At 46.4% G+C, this 20,684-nt stretch overlaps 1 protein-coding gene across 1 annotated transcript in view; it reads right to left on the bottom strand.

Annotated features, from left to right (window-relative positions):
- Positions 1-20,684, bottom strand: part of LOC109889016 (calmodulin-regulated spectrin-associated protein 2) — a 109,430-nt gene that overhangs the window by 6,851 nt on the left and 81,895 nt on the right. The window contains exons 7-13 of the mRNA XM_020480158.2: positions 10,972-11,062; positions 10,743-10,842; positions 5,326-5,357; positions 5,149-5,212; positions 2,894-4,979; positions 1,285-1,421; positions 691-911 (exon numbers count right to left, since the gene is read on the bottom strand). Of these exons, the coding sequence (XP_020335747.2) occupies positions 691-911; positions 1,285-1,421; positions 2,894-4,979; positions 5,149-5,212; positions 5,326-5,357; positions 10,743-10,842; positions 10,972-11,062 (2,731 nt within the window). The remainder of the gene's footprint in view (positions 1-690; positions 912-1,284; positions 1,422-2,893; positions 4,980-5,148; positions 5,213-5,325; positions 5,358-10,742; positions 10,843-10,971; positions 11,063-20,684) is intronic.

Genomic DNA, 20,684 nt, shown 5'->3' with positions numbered 1-20,684 from the left:
GCTGCATAGAAACAGTGTTTTATCACAGGAGGCACTGAGCTGCATAGAAACAGTGTTATCACAGGAGGCACTGAGCTGCATAGAAACAGTGTTTTATCACAGGAGGCACTGAGCTGCATAGAAACAGTGTTATCACAGGAGGCACTGAGCTGCATAGAAACAGTGTTATCACAGGAGGCACTGAGCTGCATAGAAACAGTGTTATCACAGGAGGCACTGAGCTGCATAGAAACAGTGTTATCACAGGAGGCACTGAGCTGCATAGAAACAGTGTTATCACAGGAGGCACTGAGCTGCATAGAAACAGTGTTATCACAGGAGGCACTGAGCTGCATAGAAACAGTGTTATCACAGGAGGCACTGAGCTGCATAGAAACAGTGTTATCACAGGAGGCACTGAGCTGCATAGAAACAGTGTTATCACAGGAGGCACTGAGCTGCATAGAAACAGTGTTATCACAGGAGGCACTGAGCTGCATAGAAACAGTGTTATCACAGGAGGCACTGAGCTGCATAGAAACAGTGTTATCACAGGAGGCACTGAGCTGCATAGAAACAGTGTTATCACAGGAGGCACTGAGCTGCATAGAAAGTGTTTTATCACAGGTGGCATGCTCAGGCACAATCGCAACGCCAACACAACACCACCATTGACTCCTGACTCTTGAGAGAGGTCGTCTCCACGGTTACCTGCTGCCCTGGCCGGGGATCTGGAGGAGTCCATGCTGTCCCGGTGGATGGACCTGGGCCGGGCTCTCCTATGCTTGGCGCCGGGCGGCCGCTGCGGCTTCATCACCGTGTCCATGTCCTCCATGAGCTTGAGCTGCTTCCTCCTCAGGTACTCCTGCTTGATTAACTCCCGGCGACTTTTCTCATCTTCCTTCCTCGCGTGCTCTTCCTCCGCCTTCACTCTGAGAGGGAAGAGGAATGGTCGTTTATGAGCGTCAATAGAAGACAGTAGATTATACTAGATGAAGAACAGCTAAAACTATGACCGAGACGTAATCGTACATAAACTATGGGATGTAATTGTTGAGAGATGAGACCAAACAATCAGTAGTAAATGTACTTCAATCCATTACATCACCATTTGATGTACTTTGACAAATACAATTTGATTAATTAACATTTAAAAAAGGCATGATACAATGTATGACAGGCTTTTAAAACAACTTATTTTTTGTTGTTTAAGTTTCCTCTACAATCAAATGGGAGTGTCTGGACGTGGATTTGCATATATGTATGAGAGCACGTGTGTGGTGGAAGGGAATACATAGTATGTACCGTGACTCCTCCTTCTTCCGCTCTAGCTCCGCCTCCTGCTGCAGCTTCTTCTGCTGCGTTTCCTTGTCCCTCTTCAGCCTCTTCTCCAGGAGAGCAGCTCTCTTCTGAGCCATGTTGTCTTCCCCGTTCCCATCACCCTGCGAGCAGAGACAGTCAGTCACAGCCAGAAACCCACTACAGGGTCGCAAATTCAGAAAACTTGTATGTAGAACAAACATGACATGTAGAATAAGGAAACACCATTGGCTCTATTCATGGATTTTCTATCTGCTACGTAGTGTGGCTACTGAACGTAGTCCAGGAATTCCCTGGCTAATGTGAGCTGTTGTTGTTGTTGTGTTTTTTTTTTTCTGGTACATTTAAAGGAGCAGTTTCACAGACCAAGATTATACAGTACTTATTCCTCTGGACTGAAAATCCCTTTAAGTGGAGACTCCCCCTGAACACGCTAGCACTGTCAAAGGAGACTTTTAATTGATCTGCTGCTCTTTAATTATTTGTTATTCTTATCTCTTACTTTTTTTGAGTGTGTATGTGGAGGGGGGGTTGTATTTTCGTAACACTGTTGTTGGTTAAGGGCCTGTAAAGTAAGCATTTCACTGTATTTGGGGCATATATAACAAATACAATTTGATTTGATTGAGCATGGTTTTTAGTCTAAGAGTCTGAGCAATGGCCCCTTGTTGAGGGTATTAAAGTAATTTTACAACTAAACTGTGAACGGTGCTCTCCCTATTAGCATCACCTGTGCTGACCAATGTTTCTTACTATAGCACACTCAAGATCCAATACCACGTGCAAAAACGGATCATTTGATTTCAAATGTGACCTCCTCACAACTATCCAACAACTAGCTCAACATCCAACCCACTTCCAGCAGCTGCATTTGAATAATTCACAAGCTCCAGTTTCGTGACCTAGATGAAGCCACAGACGACTGGCTAGTTACCGTCCTCACAATAGGAAGGACCATGTTGTCCTCAGCCCGACCTATTTAAAGAGCCATTCCTCATCTCGTATTAAAAAACAGTGTTTCCTTTCCAAAAAACAAAGATGGCTGCCAACAGAACCAAAGCAAATTGCTTTGTCATAGAACTGGGGCACAGGTTTTTTTTCTTCAATTACTTAGGAAAAATAGTAATTTTTGGCAGCCAAATGTCCAGAATCTGTCATTTACACACTGATGTAATGGCTATTGTTTTGGAGATTTATTCAGACGGAAAATATTCCTTAACATTAAAGCCATTCCAACTGTACAGTGAGTGAAAACAGTTGAAATAGCAACGTATTAAAAAGGTCATACAGAACATTTGCCTCTGGGGGACACTCTTGAGCCAAAAGGGGTTCTCTAAATGGACAGAAATATTGAAATGACCAATGGAGGCTGCTGAGGGGAGGCCGGCTCATAATAATAGCTTGAATGGAGCAAATTAAATGGCATCAAACACATGGAAACCAATGTGTTTGATGTATTTGATACCATTCCATTTATTCCACTCCAGCCATTACCACGAGCTCATCCTCCCCAATTAAAGGTGCCACCAACCTCCTGTTTCTCATAACTATTAACAACTAAACAACTTCCATAGTGTATCTTATTACTTCCTACCTTAAAGAAAAAGCCACAGGACATTTTCTCGGTATCGCCATAGGTCCCCTGCATGCCTTCACTCTCCTCCATTCCCTCTCCCTCCAGGGGCTTGAGCACGTACAGAGGCACCTCAATCAGGTTGCTTCTGGCCTGGCCAAACATGTCTGAGATAAGGGGGGTCTCTGTGGGGGTGACCGTGAAGGACTCTTTCACTGGCTGGGCCAGCACTTCAGATATGGTCGACACTATTACGGGTTTAATCTCCTCCATTTTGTACTTGTGCTTCTCCTCCTCCACATCATCCTTCTTGGAAATCTCTAGTGTCCCTTGTTGTGTTCTCTGGTTGTTTTTGGCTGGGGAGGAGGGTGACGATGCACTAACAGCCTCTCTCTCTGGGGATAGCACATGCTCAGTGTCTCCGTCTCCGATCTCAGGGGTTTCACCGGTGGGTGTGTCCCCCCCCATGTAGGCCTGACATGGGAAGAAACGGCGCAGACGGGGGAGGCTGTCCACGGACTGGGGCGCTGTCAGGCAGCGGTTATAGGGCGCCAGCTTAAGCTCGCTGGGGCGAGGCGTGCGGGGGTTCCGTGAGTGGAAGGAGGGCGACTTCCTCTTGATGCTGGTGGGCGAGCGGTGGGCGGAGCGAGGCGAGTCTGTCGGGGAGGGCGAGTCGGAGGAGCGGACAGAGGCGCGAGCATATTTCTGGGGTGAGGGCTGGGTCTCGGGAGGGGGAATGACCCAGGCCTGTTGATGCCGTTGTTCCCTCATGGCCATGATGACCTCCTGCTGCTGGGCCAGGCGCTGCATCTCCATCTGCAGGAAGCCCAGTGAGTGGTTGAGCTTCTCCATGGAGCGTGTGTAGTTCGCTAGATCCACCTCGCTGGGACCTTGACCTCCCTCTTCTCCCGTGCTTCTTCCTGGGGATTTCAGCCAGCAGACCCCGAAGGGCGCCTGCCCCTGCTCGGCCCCGTCAGGCGTGTCCACTTTGCTCCTCCCAGTTTTCCTCTCCTTCTCTGCAGTCATCTTCCCCATTTCCTCCTCTCCTCCTCCTACTGAGGCACAGTCAGCCTTCCTCTTGGCCACGTCCAGGAAAGTGGAGTGGTCCATCCTCTGGCGGTGAAGCGTAAACGCTGCCTCCACCTTCTTCTTCTGCGTCTCAATGGCTTTTCGCTTCTCCTCCAGGCACATGTGCAGCTGAACCATCTCTGTTGCCATGGCCTGAACCGGGTCACTAGGTGGAGGGGCCAGGGCTGGCCCAGTGGGAGGGGCTTGGGTAAGGGGCATGCTCTGTTGATGAACGGGGCTGTGCTCTGGGGTGGGTGCCCAGGAGACGGACAGGGGGAGGCCCAGTTCTGAGCCCTCGGGGGTGGTCTTGAGGGAGCTGCCCCCCCCGCTGCTGCTGCTGCTCGTTCTTCTCCCTGATTCGGGTTTGCTGAGCTTCCGGAACTTCTGCTCTGCGAAGCTGGTCATCTTGATGCCGGAGCTTGAGCTGCTGAGGCAGGGGCTGAGTGTGTCCATGTCCAGCTCTATGCTCGTAGCTTCCCCCAGCGAAGAGTCCTCGTCCAGCATCTCGGCGATGTCCTCCGTTCTCAAGTGGATGTCTGTGTCCACCTCTGTGGTTTTAGTGGTGTTCAGTGAGTCCAGGTCCATGTTCTCCTGTTGGGCCTTGGGGTGCAGGCCGACTACACCTCTTCCTCGGTTTTGACTGTGCAGGAAGAAGCCATGGTTGATACCCTCCGTCAGGGAGCATTGTGGAGGCTTCCTCCCGATGTTGTGGATGATCTGCAGGGCCTCCTCCATGCTGGGTATGGCTGCTCCTTTTCCATGCCCATCCAGGGCTGAGGAGCCATTGGGTTGAGGTCTACCAGGCTGTCTTGGCAGATCGGGGCCTGCTAGGCTGTCCGGGCAGCCCTCCTCCTCAATGCCCACGCCCTGCCCATTGATGGGCTGGAAGGACAGGATCCTCTTCATGCCCCGGGGCATTTGGTGGATCTTGAAGCCCTCTGTGCTGGTAGAGCGAGTCATGGCATGGCCAGGGGGAGTAGACGTCTGGGTGTCCTCTTTGTCGAAAGGAATGTCGAAGGATACCCCGTAAGGCCCAGACCTGGTAAAAACAAACAGTCCATCCATCCATCCATTGTTGTGTGTGTAGTGCATTTAATAACTAAACCAGTGTAATGTAAGCATTACAGGTGTACGATTTCACATCAGAAACATCCTACTCATATACCAAACGATAATGTCAATTTATTCACATAGTCCGTGACACTCACCTTTTCTCCTTGGGCCAGGTTCCTACGTCCACAAAGGACAATGAGGTCGATCTCTTCATTTCACCTGGATGATGAGAATGAACAAAATAAAACAGTGAGTATCAGATAGAAGGGACTCCATTCAAATTCAATTGTTTATTAATGTTGAAAGACAAAAGTTTGAAGTGATCTTGTTACCCGAGTTCCTAGGTTGAGGCCGGAGAGGCAGACTAGAGAGAGACATTTAGAAAATTAGATTGACAAATCATGAAAACTTAATGAAAGCTTTTCTTTATTTTTCTAAAGCTTTGGCCCCCATAGCTTGAGCAGTATATCATGTATGTCCAACACAGAATACCATTCCATATAAGTTTGTATAACATCTACCCAATATCCCCTGTAGTTGCTATAACTTTTAACAGATAACCACATCAAAATAATCCAGGTCAGAAGAGCTTTGGTGTGCTGTATTGTACTGAACTGTAGTGAGCTGAACCGAGTTGTATTGAACTGAGCTGAACCGGGTTGTATTGAACTGAGCTGAACCGAGTTGTATTGAACTGAGCTGAACCGAGTTGTATTGAACTGAGCTGAACCGAGTTGTATTGAACTGAGCTGAACCGAGTTGTATTGAACTGAGCTGAACCGAGTTGTATTGAACCGAGTTGTATTGAACTGAGCTGAACCGAGTTGTATTGAACTGAGCTGAACTGAGTTGTATTGAACCGAGTTGTATTGAACTGAGCTGAACCGAGTTGTATTGAACTGAGCTGAACCGGGTTGTATTGAACTGAGCTGAACCGAGTTGTATTGAACTGAGCTGAACCGAGTTGTATTGAACTGAGCTGAACCGAGTTGTATTGAACTGAGCTGAACCGAGTTGTATTGAACCGAGTTGTATTGAACTGAGCTGAACCGAGTTGTATTGAACTGAGCTGAACTGAGTTGTATTGAACCGAGTTGTATTGAACTGAGCTGAACCGAGTTGTATTGAACTGAGCTGAACCGGGTTGTATTGAACTGAGCTGAACCGAGTTGTATTGAACTGAGCTGAACCGAGTTGTATTGAACTGAGCTGAACCGAGTTGTATTGAACTGAGCTGAACCGAGTTGTATTGAACTGAGCTGAACCGAGTTGTATTGAACCGAGTTGTATTGAACTGAGCTGAACCGAGTTGTATTGAACTGAGCTGAACCGAGTTGTATTGAACTGAGCTGAACTGAGTTGTATTGAACCGAGTTGTATTGAACTGAGCTGAACCGAGTTGTATTGAACTGAGCTGAACCGAGTTGTATTGAACTGAGCTGAACCGAGTTGTATTGAACTGAGCTGAACCGAGTTGTATTGAACTGAGCTGAACCGAGTTGTATTGAACTGAGCTGAACCGAGTTGTATTGAACTGAGCTGAACCGAGTTGTATTGAACTGAGCTGAACTGAGTTGTATTGAACTGAGTTGTATTGAACTGAGTTGTATTGAACTGAGCTGAACTGAGTTGTATTGAACTGAGTTGTATTGAACTGAGCTGAACCGAGTTGTATTGAACTGAGCTGAACCGAGTTGTATTGAACTGAGCTGAACTGAGTTGTATTGAACTGAGCTGAATTGAACTGAGCTGAATTGAACTGAGTTGTACTGAACTGAGCTGAACTGAGCTGAATTGAACTGAGCTGAATTGAACTGAGTTGTATTGAACTGAGCTGAATTGAACTGAGTTGTATTGAACTGAGCTGAATTGAACTGTATTGAACCTGAGCTGAGCTGAATTGAACTGAGCTGAATTGAACTGAGCTGAATTGAACCGAGTTGTATTGAACTGAATTGAACTGAATTGAACTGTACTGTATTGAACTGAACTCACCTAAGTAATAGAATGTGTGCTACTGCAGTTCTATTGTAGTTGTTCGGTCATTATTGTAAAAGACAATGTTTTCTTCATAATTCCCACAGTGGAGCATGCAGGGCACCTTGGGTCTGGCGAGAGAGACCAGACTTCTCAATAACCAAACGCAACATGTAAAGTGTTGGTCCCATGTTTCATGAGGTGAAATAAAAGATCCCAGGAATGTTCCATATGCACAAATTTTGTGCATACATTTGTTTACATCTTTGTTAGTGAGCATCTCTCCTTTGCCAATATAATCCATCCACCTGACAGGTGTGGCATATCAAGAAATCGATTAAACAGCATGATCAATACACAGAGTTTTGAGGGAGCGTGCGATTGGAATGCGGACTGCAGGAATGTCCACCAAAGCTGTTGCCAGAGATTTGAATGTTCATTTCTCTACCATAAACCGACTCCAATGACGTTTTAGAGAATTTGGCAGTAAGTCCAACTAGCTACACAATCGCAGACCATGCGTAACCACGCCAGCCCAGGACCTCTAAATCCAGGTTATTCACCTGCGGGATCATCTGAGACCAGCCACCTGGACCGCTAATGAAACCGAGGAGAAACTGTCTAAAGCCTTTTTGTGGCGGAAAACTAATTCTGATTGGCTTGGCCTGGCTCCCAAGTGGGTGGGCCTACGCCCTCTAAGGCGTCACTGCCCATAGATTAGGGCCTAATTCATTTAAATTGACTGATTTCCTTATGTGAACTGTAACTCAGTAAAATTGTTGAAATTACTGCATGTTACATTTACATACAGTACCAGTCAAAATATTGGACACCTACTCATTCATCTTTTTAAAACTATTTTTCTACATTGTAGAATACTAGTGAAGACATCAAAACCATCAAAATTACACATATGGAATCATGTAGTAACCAAAAAAGTGTTAAACTAATCTAAATCTATTTTATATTTGAGATTCTTCAAAGTAGCCACCCTTTGCCTTGATTACAGTGTTGCACACTCTTGGTATTCTCTCAACCAGCTTCACCTGGAATGCTTTTCCAACGGTCTTGAAGGAGTTCCTACATATGCTGACCACTTGTTGGCTTGCTTTTCCTTAACTCTGCGGTCCAACTCATCCCAAGCCATCTCAATTGGGTTGAAGTCGGGTGACTGTTGAGGCCAGGTCATCTGATGCAATACTCCATCACTCTCCTTCTTGGTCAAATAGCTCTTACACAGCCTGGAGGTATGTTTTGGGTCATTGTCCTGTTAAAAACAAAAAATGATAGTCCCATTAAGCGCAAAGAGTTGGATGGGGAGCTTTGCTGCACAGCTATTTTCAGGTTTCTCCAGAGATGTTCGATCGGGTTCAAATCCGGGCTCTGAATGGGCCACTCAAGGACATTCAGAGACTTGTCCCAAAGCCACTTCTGCGTTGTTGCTGTGTGCTTAGGGGTTTTGTCCTGTTGGAAGGTGAACATTTGCCCCAGTCTGAGGTCCTGAGAAGGTTTTCATCAAGGATATCTCTGTACTTTGCTACATTAATCTTTGCCTCGATCCTGACTAGTCTCCCAATCCCTGCCACTGGAAAACATCCCCACAGCATGATGATGCCACCACAATGCTTCACCGTAAGGATGGTGCCAGGGTTCCTCAAGACGTGACCCTTGACATTCAAGCCAAAGAGGTCAATATTGGTTTCAACAGACCAGAAAATCTTGTTTCTGAGAGTCCTTTAGGTGCCTTTTGGCAAACTCCAAGCGGGCTGTTATGTGCCTTTTACTGAGGAGTGGCTTCCGTCTGGCCACTCTTCCATAAAGGCCTGATTGGTGGAGTGCTGCAGAGATGGTTGTCCTTCTGGAAGGTTCTCCCATCTCCACAGAGGAACTCTGAAGCTCTGTCAGAGTGACCATCGGGTTCTTGGGCACCTCCCTGACCAAGGCCATTCTCCATCGATTGCTCAGTTTGGTAGGGGCACCAGCTCTAGGAACAGTCTTGGTGGTTCCAAACTTCTTCCATTTAAGAATGATTGAGGCCACTGTGTTCTTGGGGACCTTCAATGCTGCAGAAATGTTTTGGTACCCTTCCCCAGATCTGTGTCTCGACACTATCCTGTCTCGGAGCTCTACAGACAATTCCTTCGACCTCATGGCTTGGTTTTTGCTCTGACATGCACTGTCATCTGTGGGACCTTATATAGACAGGTGTGTACCTTTAAAATCATGTCCAATGAATTGAATTTACCACAAGTGGACTCCAATCAAGTTGTAGAAAAATCTCAAGGATGATCAATGGAAACAGGATGCACCTGAGCTCAATTTTGAGTCTCATAGCAAAGGGTCTGAATAAGGCTGTAACGTAACAAAATGTAGAAAAAGTCAAGGGGTCTGAATACTTTCCCGAAGGAACTATATATACACTGTATTTGCCATTTAGCAGACACTTTTATCCAAAGGGACCTACAGTCCACTCTTGGAAAAAAAGGGTTCCAAAAGGGCTCTTTGGCTGTCCCCATAGGAGAACCCTTTTTGGATCCAGGTAGAACTATTTTGGGTTCCATGTAGAACCCTCTGTGGAAAGGGTTCTACATCAAATGAAGTTGTATTTGTCACATGCGCCGAACACAACAGGTTAACCAACAATAAAATAATAATAATAACGAGGCTATATACAAGGAGTACCGGAACCGGGTCAATGTGCAGGGGTACGAGTTAGTCGAGGTCATTGAGGTCATATGTACATGTAGGTAGAGGTAAAGTGACTATGCATAGATAATTAACAGTGACTAGCAGCAGCGTATGTGAAGAGTGTGAAGGAATGTGAATGTACGTGTGTTTGTGTGGCGTCAATATGCATGTGTGTGTGTGTGTGTGTGGTGTGTTGGAGTGTCAGTGTAGTTTGGGTGAGTGTGTGGTTAGAGTCGAGTGAGTGTACATCGAGCCTGTGCAAGAGAGTCAGTGCAAATAGTCCGGGTAGATTAACTGTTCAGCAGTCTTATGGCTTGGTGGTAGAAGCTGTTTAGAAGTCTCTTGGACCTAAACTTGGCGCGCCGGTACCGCTTGCCGTGCGGTACCAGAGAGAACAGTCTGACTTGGGTGACAATTTTTAGGGCATTCCTCTGACACCACCTGGTATAGAGGTCCTGGATGGCAGGAAGTTCGGCCCCAGTGCTGTACTGGGCCCTACACACTACCCTCTATAGCGCCTTGCGGTCGGATGTCGAGCAGATGCCATACCCGGCTGTGATGCAACCATCATGCTCTCGATGGTGCAGCTGTAGAACCTTTTGAGGATCTGAGTTCAAAATATCTTCAGCCTCCCGAGGGTTACCCCACTGTTGGAGCTACATCCACAATAACATCTGCTAATGTGTATGCGACCAATAACATTTAATTTTATTTGAATAGGTGTTGTCGTGCCCTCTTAACAACTGTCTTGGTGTGTTTGGACCATGATAGGTCCCATAGTGATGTGGAACTCAAAAGGGTTCTTACCTGGAAACAATAGGGTTCTACCTGGAACCAAAAATAGTTCTACCTGGAACCAAAAATAGTTCTACCTGGAACCAAAAATAGTTCTACCTGGAACCAAAAATAGTTCTACCTGGAACCAAAAATAGTTCTACCTGGAACCAAAAAGGGTTATTCAAATGGTTCTCCTATGGGAAGAGTGCAGTGTGTGAATACATTTTCTTATGGGTTCCCCCAGTGGGAATCAAACATGCTGTAACAACTGAGTCACACTGGACCATTAATGAATAACAAATAGTACCTGGGTGGTTCTGGGCTGGGCGGTCTCTCCATGAAGCTCTTCTTGGTGACATTGGAGATGGGAACTGAGGGAATGTTCCGCAACGATGTGAGGGCTGGCTCTGAAAACACAAACATCATAACTCTCCTTAAAACAAATCCATAGAGGAGGAATGATTTCACTGGGATGACTGAAGGTTTGCCCAATTTTTTTTTTTAAATAAACAGTTCTGAAGTACGAAACATCTTACCTTCAGTATCCAGAACTCTTGGTTGTACAAAGGAGGGTTTCACCTCTTCAAACCAACAGAACAGCTCGGCCAGGAACACAAGGTAGTTATTCTGGAAAAGACCAAAACACAGACAGGATATGGGGTTGAGGCATGTAGTAAATAGAAAGAGGACTGTCTGCAAACATTAACCTTAACATTAACAGTGCCCAACACCTGCCAAAATAATCCTGCAACATGAACTCGTTGAGAAAAGCATGACAGTTCATAATTGTCAAATGTAGTATACCTGTGCATCCACAAGATGTCTCTGTTAACTTCAAACTGTTTTTGTTTTTTTTAATCAGTCAGTACACATCATAAATACTTTATGGTCAGTTACGGTCAGTTAGTACATTGAAATTCTCTTCACAAAAAACACTTTATTATAGACCCAAGTCAATCCACCAATCTTTTAAGGGTAAGAATGTGAGCTCCCTCAGTTACTTCTCTCATCTCAATTATACAGTATTTCCCCCTATTTTTTTATTTATTTTACCTTTATTTAACCAGGTAGGCTAGTTGAGAACACCTTTATTTAACCAGGTAGGCCAGTTGAGAACACCTTTATTTAACCAGGTAGGCTAGTTGAGAACACCTTTATTTAACCAGGTAGGCTAGTTGAGAACAATTTCTCATTTACTGTGACCTGGCCAAGATAAAGCAAAGCAGTGTGACACAGACAACGACTCAGAATTACACATGGAATAAACAATAAACAAGCCAATAACACAATAAACAAGTCAATGACACAGTAGAAAAAAGGAAGTCTATATATAGTGTATGCAAATGGCGTGAGGAGGTAAGGCAATAAATAGGCCATAGGAGCGAATTAAATACAATTTAGTAGATTAACACTGGAGTGATAGATGAGCAGATGATGATGTGCAAGTAGAGATACTGGTGTGTAAAAGAGCAGAAAAGTAAATAAAATAAAAACAATATGGGGATGAGGTAGGTAGATTGGCTGGGCTATTTACCGATAGACTATGTACAGCTGCAGCGATCGGTTAGCTACTCAGATAGCTGATGTTTAAAGTTGGTGAGGGAAATGTAAGTCTCCAGCTTCAATTTTTGCAATTCGTTCCAGTCATTGGCACCAGAGAACTGGAAGGAAAGGAGGCCAAATGAGGTGTTGGCTTTGGGGATGGGTGTTGTTATCGTGACCAGTGAATTGAGATAAGGAGGAGCATTACCTAGCATAGACTTATAGAGACGTGGAGCCAGTGGGTCTGGCGACGAGTATGTAGCGAGGGCCAGCCGACTAGAGCATACAGGTCGCAGTGGTGGGTGGTATAGGGTGATTTGGTAACAAAATGGATGGCACGGTGATAAATCAATCACACTGAAAACAACAGAGGTGTTTTTCTTTTCTTCATATATCCCCAAGGGTCACGTTTTTTTTTTTTACAATACAAGAGTGATCGTGATAACTTAATCTATCATTTAGATAATGACATGTGGTACTAATGACACTCAAATATGCCTCAGTGGGAAAAAAATATATATGGACCAGCCTAGTTTCTGCTATTCTCCCGGATGGGCACAGAACCAAATGAATAGGACAGTCTGTGGATGTGTATGGCCAGACCACCTGTACACAGAACCAAATGAATAGGACCGTCTGTGGATGTGTATGGCCAGACCACCTGTACACAGAACCAAATGAATAGGACCGTCTGTGGATGTGTATGGCCAGACCACCTGTACACAGAACCAAATGAATAGGACAGTCTGTGGATGTGTATGGCCAGACCACCTGTACACAGAACCAAATGAATAGGACCGTCTGTGGATGTGTATGGCCAGACCACCTGTACACAGAACCAAATGAATAGGACCGTCTGTGGATGTGTATGGCCAGACTACCTGTACACAGAACCAAATGAATACAAAATACTTTTCTATACCATTTTTTAAAGCGGTTCACAATTTTTTGGCCCCCTTTCACCCTGCCTTGGAATCAGAAGGCTGATGGCACTATAGTGTGATAAGAGTATCTGCTAAATTATTTAAATGTAAAAATGAACTCTTGCAAAGCATGCTGGGTATTATTCTAATGAGCTCCACCCCTGAAACAAGGACAATAACAATACCCAGTGTACTTTGCAATTTATTTTTGATTTTTTTACATAAACATTTAGGTCATTTAGCAGACTTATCCCGAGCGACTTACAGTCGGTGCATTCAACTACGGTAGATAAATAACCACATATATAGGGCTGTGAAGTAATGACATTTTGGATGATAGTAATTGGCCAGCCAAATGACAGCGGTCACCGTAAAACCCTTTTAAAAATGTTTTTATTACGTACATTTTCTCCTCTCCTCCACTCCTGACTGCATGTTCTGGAATTGAAATTGAATTAATAGAATAGGCGTCCCCAATGATGGCATGATGGGTGGATTCGGCGGCCATTGCGAGTTTACCCACAGGCACAAAGCAGGAAGTAAAATATGTGCTAAAATACGTGCTGTGATTTGTTGATTCAACTCAACTGACATTCGAAAAAAATACATTTCATTACATGAAAACGCACCAGTTAGCATCATTTGAATGAACATTCTACATTACAATGGAAATGATTGCATCACAATACCAGGCAGTCATTGCGAGTGTAGCCATGAGTTTACCAGTCCAATGGCCAGGGTTAGAGGAGATTCCCTAAAAACACGCCACTTCAATACAGCTACGACGTTTCCGTAGCAGTTTAGGATAACTCACACAGCAGGTTAGGAGAATTAGGTTAAGGCTAGGCATAATAAATACAACTAGTACTATTTTAAATGGAAACCGTGAGCAGGTTTTTGGCCATGCAGAGCATAGCATGTATCCATAAATGAATTCTAAGAGCATAGCATGTATCCATAAATGAATTCTAAGAGCATAGCATGTATCCATAAATGAATTCTAAGAGCATAGCATGTATCCATAAATGAATTCTAAGAGCATAGCATGTATCCATAAATGAATTCTAAGAGCATAGCATGTATCCATAAATGAATTCTAAGAGCATAGCATGTATCCATAAATGAATTCTAAGAGCATAGCATGTATCCATAAATGAATTCTAAGAGCATAGCATGTATCCATAAATGAATTCTAAGAGCATAGCATGTATCCATAAATGAATTCTAAGAGCATAGCACGTCCTGTTTTTACATTAGCCAATAATCTCTTCAACCCAAATAACCAGCGATGCAAAACCAGAGCATCAGAATCACTTTGCTCAATATTACAAGGTGGTGATAATATTAATAACGTTTGTTATGAGGCTAACGTTTAAATATTTTAATCTCTAATGAATCAGGACAGATTATACAGTAGCCAAAGCATTGACAAACAACCATTCGGCCAGAACACCGACAAAAACACAATTATCTAATGGCAAACTCTGTATACAGTACCAACTGAACTACAGAAAACATGGTCACAATGATTATGATTCATATATTGTCAACCAAGTTTAATCATTCAAAGTACATTGCTACTTCTGAACAGAATCCCCCCCCCCCCCCCAATAGCAATCTCTAATCCTATAACATACAGTATAAGAAACAATATCAAGCATTTCTCAACTGCATGTAGTTTCTTCTGGCCTGCTGCACTATTTCTGTAGCCTGGTCCCAAATCTGTTTGTGCCGTCTTGCCAATTCCTATGGTCCTTGTCACACTAGACTGATCTGGGACGAGGCTATAATTTATATAGCTAGCAGTTAGCTGCAGTAACCAGCCTACCTTCTCCAGGTCTGTCCAGCTACAGTAACCAGCCTACCTCCTCCTAGTCTGTCCAGCTACAGTAACCAGCCTACCTCCTCCAGGTCTGTCCAGCTACAGTAACCAGCCTACCTCCTCCAGGTCTGTCCAGCTACAGTAACCAGCCTACCTCCTCCAGGTCTGTTCAGCTACAGTAACCAGCCTACCTTCTCCAGGTCTGTCCAGCTACAGTAACCAGCCTACCTCCTCCAGGTCAGTCCAGCTACAGTAACCAGCCTACCTTCTCCAGGTGTGTTGCGGAGGCCCTCCCATTAGATTGTGAAGTGATATCTCTCCTAACATACTCTCCAGTCAAAACAGCCAGTCTGTTCTGTCCCCCGGTTTCCTACTGATCTCCTACTCACAACACCGCAACCCTGTCGCCTGACAATACCTCGACTCCGTTGCCAGATTTCCCTGTCACTCACTGTTCAGTGGCGGGTTGCCAGATTGGCAGATTTCAGCGTGTCAGTCCGTGTCTATGAAAAGAGCTCATTGGTTACCGAATGCAAACAATGTTGACGCTAAAAATGGAGGGATAATCTGTTTAGCAGGGACCACACTGGTAAACCCGACCCCTCGGTGGGCGCCCACACACATGGTTACCAAAGAGCTGTGATGCCATTAAAATCACTTACTGTAGCCCCCCCCCAAAAAGAGGGTGATTAGACTACAGACCTGTGCGACTGATAGGAAGACAGAGAAACACAGCCCTCTTATCAGCCAATAGGTTAAAAGCAAGACAGTAGTTTATAAAAAAAACGGTGAAACTACAACCGACCTCCACAGAGAAAACTCATCATGTGTTCCTCAATAGATAGCAGCACAATTGTGATTAAGCTTGTTAACGTTAGAAGATTCAACATGTCTTTACTCTCCTTTTCATTTTCAGTCTGCAGATGGCAATTTAGATCGGCAGTAAATTCATTAAATATAATGTGAGACTCAAAGTGAGGAGGTTGACATGATTTAGTACCAAGGCTTCTAATCATAAAAGGAAGAGACTGTCACGTCCCTGTGTACCCAGAGATAAACACAAAACAGCATGCCGTTTACACACACACACAGGTCCCTTCAACCTCTCAAATGACTCCATGGGGTGGCAGGTAGCCTAGTGGTTAGAGGCAGGTAGCTCTAGTGGTTAGAGGCAGGTAGCTCTAGTGGTTAGAGGCAGGTAGCTCTAGTGGTTAGAGGCAGGTAGCTCTAGTGGTTAGAAGCAGGTAGCCTAGTGGTTAGAGGCAGGTAGCCTAGTGGTTAGAGGCAGGTGGCTCTAGTGGTTAGAGGCAGGTAGCTCTAGTGGTTAGAGGCAGGTAGCTCTAGTGGTTAGAGGCAGGTAGCTCTAGTGGTTAGAGGCAGGTAGCTCTAGTGGGTAGAGGCAGGTAGCTCTAGTGGTTAGAGGCAGGTAGCTCTAGTGGTTAGAAGCAGGTAGCCTAGTGGTTAGAGGCAGGTAGCTCTAGTGGTTAGAGACAGGTAGCTCTAGTGGTTAGAGACAGGTAGCTCTAGTGGTTAGAGGCAGGTAGCCCTAGTGGTTAGAGGCAGGTAGCCCTAGTGGTTAGAGGCAGGTAGCCTAGTGGTTAGAGGCAGGTAGCCTAGTGGTTAGAGGCAGGTAGCTCTAGTGGTTAGAGGCAGGTAGCTCTAGTGGTTAGAGGCAGGTAGCTCTAGTGGTTAGAAGCAGGTAGCCTAGTGGTTAGAGGCAGGTAGCCTAGTGGTTAGAGGCAGGTGGCTCTAGTGGTTAGAGGCAGGTAGCTCTAGTGGTTAGAGGCAGGTAGCTCTAGTGGTTAGAGGCAGGTAGCTCTAGTGGTTAGAGGCAGGTAGCTCTAGTGGGTAGAGGCAGGTAGCTCTAGTGGTTAGAGGCAGGTAGCTCTAGTGGTTAGAAGCAGGTAGCCTAGTGGTTAGAGAGAGGTAGCCTAGTGGTTAGAGGCAGGTAGCTCTAGTGGTTAGAGACAGGTAGCTCTAGTGGTTAGAGACAGGTAGCTCTAGTGGTTAGAGGCAGGTAGCTCTAGTGGTTAGAGGCAGGTAGCTCTAGTGGTTAGAGGCAGGTAGCTCTAGTGGTTAGAGGCAGGTAGCTCTAGTGGTTAGAGGCAGGTAGCTCTAGTGGTTAGAGGCAGGTAGCTCAGTGGTTAGAGGCAGGTAGCTCTAGTGGTTAGAGGCAGGTAGCTCTAGTGGTTAGAGGCAGGTAGCTCTAGTGGTTAGAGGCAGGTAGCTCTAGTGGTTAGAAGCAGGTAGCCTAGTGGTTAGAGGCAGGTAGCCTAGTGGTTAGAGGCAGGTGGCTCTAGTGGTTAGAGGCAGGTAGCTCTAGTGGTTAGAGGAAGGTAGCTCTAGTGGTTAGAAGCAGGTAGCCTAGTGGTTAGAGAGAGGTAGCCTAGTGGTTAGAGGCAGGTAGCGCTAGTGGTTAGAGACAGGTAGCTCTAGTGGTTAGAGGCAGGTAGCTCTAGTGGTTAGAGGCAGGTAGCCTAGTGGTTAGAGGCAGGTAGCCTAGTGGTTAGAGGCAGGTGGCTCTAGTGGTTAGAGGCAGGTAGCTCTAGTGGTTAGAGGCAGGTAGCTCTAGTGGTTAGAAGCAGGTAGCCTAGTGATTAGAGAGAGGTAGCTCTAGTGGTTAGAGGCAGGTAGCTCTAGTGGTTAGAGGCAGGTAGCTCTAGTGGTTAGAGGCAGGTAGCTCTAGTGGTTAGAGGCAGGTAGCCTAGTGGTTAGAGGCAGGTAGCTCTAGTGGTTAGAAGCAGGTAGCCTAGTGGTTAGAGAGAGGTAGCCTAGTGGTTAGAGGCAGGTAGCGCTAGTGGTTAGAGACAGGTAGCTCTAGTGGTTAGAGGCAGGTAGCTCTAGTGGTTAGAGGCAGGTAGCCTAGTGGTTAGAGGCAGGTAGCCTAGTGGTTAGAGGCAGGTAGCTCTAGTGGTTAGAGGCAGGTAGCTCTAGTGGTTAGAGGCAGGTAGCTCTAGTGGTTAGAGGCAGGTAGCTCTAGTGGTTAGAGGCAGGTAGCCTAGTGGTTAGAGGCAGGTAGCCTAGTGGTTAGAGGCAGGTAGCTCTAGTGGTTAGAAGCAGGTAGCCTAGTGGTTAGAGGCAGGTAGCCTAGTGGTTAGAGGCAGGTAGCTCTAGTGGTTAGAAGCAGGTAGCCTAGTGGTTAGAGGCAGGTAGCCTAGTGGTTAGAGGCAGGTGGCTCTAGTGGTTAGAGGCAGGTAGCTCTAGTGGTTAGAAGCAGGTAGCCTAGTGGTTAGAGAGAGGTAGCCTAGTGGTTAGAGGCAGGTAGCGCTAGTGGTTAGAGACAGGTAGCTCTAGTGGTTAGAGGAAGGTAGCTCTAGTGGTTAGAGAGAGGTAGCCTAGTGGTTAGAGACAGGTAGCTCTAGTGGTTAGAGGAAGGTAGCTCTAGTGGTTAGAGAGAGGTAGCCTAGTGGTTAGAGACAGGTAGCTCTAGTGGTTAGAGGAAGGTAGCTCTAGTGGTTAGAGAGAGGTAGCCTAGTGGTTAGAGACAGGTAGCTCTAGTGGTTAGAGGAAGGTAGCTCTAGTGGTTAGAGAGAGGTAGCCTAGTGGTTAGAGGCAGGTAGCGCTAGTGGTTAGAGAGAGGTAGCCTAGTGGTTAGAGGCAGGTAGCGCTAGTGGTTAGAGAGAGGTAGCCTAGTGGTTAGAGGCAGGTAGCGCTAGTGGTTAGAGAGAGGTAGCCTAGTGGTTAGAGGCAGGTAGCGCTAGTGGTTAGAGACAGGTAGCTCTAGTGGTTAGAGGCAGGTAGCTCTAGTGGTTAGAGGCAGGTAGCTCTAGTGGTTAGAGGCAGGTAGCTCTAGTGGGTAGAGGCAGGTAGCTCTAGTGGTTAGAGGCAGGTAGCTCTAGTGGTTAGAAGCAGGTAGCCTAGTGGTTAGAGAGAGGTAGCCTAGTGGTTAGAGGCAGGTAGCTCTAGTGGTTAGAGACAGGTAGCTCTAGTGGTTAGAGACAGGTAGCTCTAGTGGTTAGAGGCAGGTAGCTCTAGTGGTTAGAGGCAGGTAGCTCTAGTGGTTAGAGGCAGGTAGCTCTAGTGGTTAGAGGCAGGTAGCTCTAGTGGTTAGAGGCAGGTAGCTCTAGTGGTTAGAGGCAGGTAGCTCAGTGGTTAGAGGCAGGTAGCTCTAGTGGTTAGAGGCAGGTAGCTCTAGTGGTTAGAGGCAGGTAGCTCTAGTGGTTAGAGGCAGGTAGCTCTAGTGGTTAGAAGCAGGTAGCCTAGTGGTTAGAGGCAGGTAGCCTAGTGGTTAGAGGCAGGTGGCTCTAGTGGTTAGAGGCAGGTAGCTCTAGTGGTTAGAGGAAGGTAGCTCTAGTGGTTAGAAGCAGGTAGCCTAGTGGTTAGAGAGAGGTAGCCTAGTGGTTAGAGGCAGGTAGCGCTAGTGGTTAGAGACAGGTAGCTCTAGTGGTTAGAGGCAGGTAGCTCTAGTGGTTAGAGGCAGGTAGCCTAGTGGTTAGAGGCAGGTAGCCTAGTGGTTAGAGGCAGGTGGCTCTAGTGGTTAGAGGCAGGTAGCTCTAGTGGTTAGAGGCAGGTAGCTCTAGTGGTTAGAAGCAGGTAGCCTAGTGATTAGAGAGAGGTAGCTCTAGTGGTTAGAGGCAGGTAGCTCTAGTGGTTAGAGGCAGGTAGCTCTAGTGGTTAGAGGCAGGTAGCTCTAGTGGTTAGAGGCAGGTAGCCTAGTGGTTAGAGGCAGGTAGCTCTAGTGGTTAGAAGCAGGTAGCCTAGTGGTTAGAGAGAGGTAGCCTAGTGGTTAGAGGCAGGTAGCGCTAGTGGTTAGAGACAGGTAGCTCTAGTGGTTAGAGGCAGGTAGCTCTAGTGGTTAGAGGCAGGTAGCCTAGTGGTTAGAGGCAGGTAGCCTAGTGGTTAGAGGCAGGTAGCTCTAGTGGTTAGAGGCAGGTAGCTCTAGTGGTTAGAGGCAGGTAGCTCTAGTGGTTAGAGGCAGGTAGCTCTAGTGGTTAGAGGCAGGTAGCTCTAGTGGTTAGAGGCAGGTAGCCTAGTGGTTAGAGGCAGGTAGCTCTAGTGGTTAGAAGCAGGTAGCCTAGTGGTTAGAGGCAGGTAGCCTAGTGGTTAGAGGCAGGTAGCTCTAGTGGTTAGAAGCAGGTAGCCTAGTGGTTAGAGGCAGGTAGCCTAGTGGTTAGAGGCAGGTGGCTCTAGTGGTTAGAGGCAGGTAGCTCTAGTGGTTAGAAGCAGGTAGCCTAGTGGTTAGAGAGAGGTAGCCTAGTGGTTAGAGGCAGGTAGCGCTAGTGGTTAGAGACAGGTAGCTCTAGTGGTTAGAGGAAGGTAGCTCTAGTGGTTAGAGAGAGGTAGCCTAGTGGTTAGAGACAGGTAGCTCTAGTGGTTAGAGGAAGGTAGCTCTAGTGGTTAGAGAGAGGTAGCCTAGTGGTTAGAGACAGGTAGCTCTAGTGGTTAGAGGAAGGTAGCTCTAGTGGTTAGAGAGAGGTAGCCTAGTGGTTAGAGACAGGTAGCTCTAGTGGTTAGAGGAAGGTAGCTCTAGTGGTTAGAGAGAGGTAGCCTAGTGGTTAGAGGCAGGTAGCGCTAGTGGTTAGAGAGAGGTAGCCTAGTGGTTAGAGGCAGGTAGCGCTAGTGGTTAGAGAGAGGTAGCCTAGTGGTTAGAGGCAGGTAGCGCTAGTGGTTAGAGAGAGGTAGCCTAGTGGTTAGAGGCAGGTAGCGCTAGTGGTTAGAGAGAGGTAGCCTAGTGGTTAGAGGCAGGTAGCGCTAGTGGTTAGAGACAGGTAGCTCTAGTGGTTAGAGGAAGGTAGCTCTAGTGGTTAGAGAGAGGTAGCCTAGTGGTTAGAGGCAGGTAGCGCTAGTGGTTAGAGAGAGGTAGCCTAGTGGTTAGAGGCAGGTAGCGCTAGTGGTTAGAGAGAGGTAGCCTAGTGGTTAGAGGCAGGTAGCGCTAGTGGTTAGAGAGAGGTAGCCTAGTGGTTAGAGGCAGGTAGCGCTAGTGGTTAGAGAGAGGTAGCCTAGTGGTTAGAGGCAGGTAGCG

Source organism: Oncorhynchus kisutch, linkage group LG4 (genome assembly GCF_002021735.2).
Source record: "Oncorhynchus kisutch isolate 150728-3 linkage group LG4, Okis_V2, whole genome shotgun sequence".
NCBI lineage: Eukaryota > Metazoa > Chordata > Actinopteri > Salmoniformes > Salmonidae > Oncorhynchus > Oncorhynchus kisutch.
This window is presented reverse-complemented; position numbering and strand designations above follow the sequence as displayed.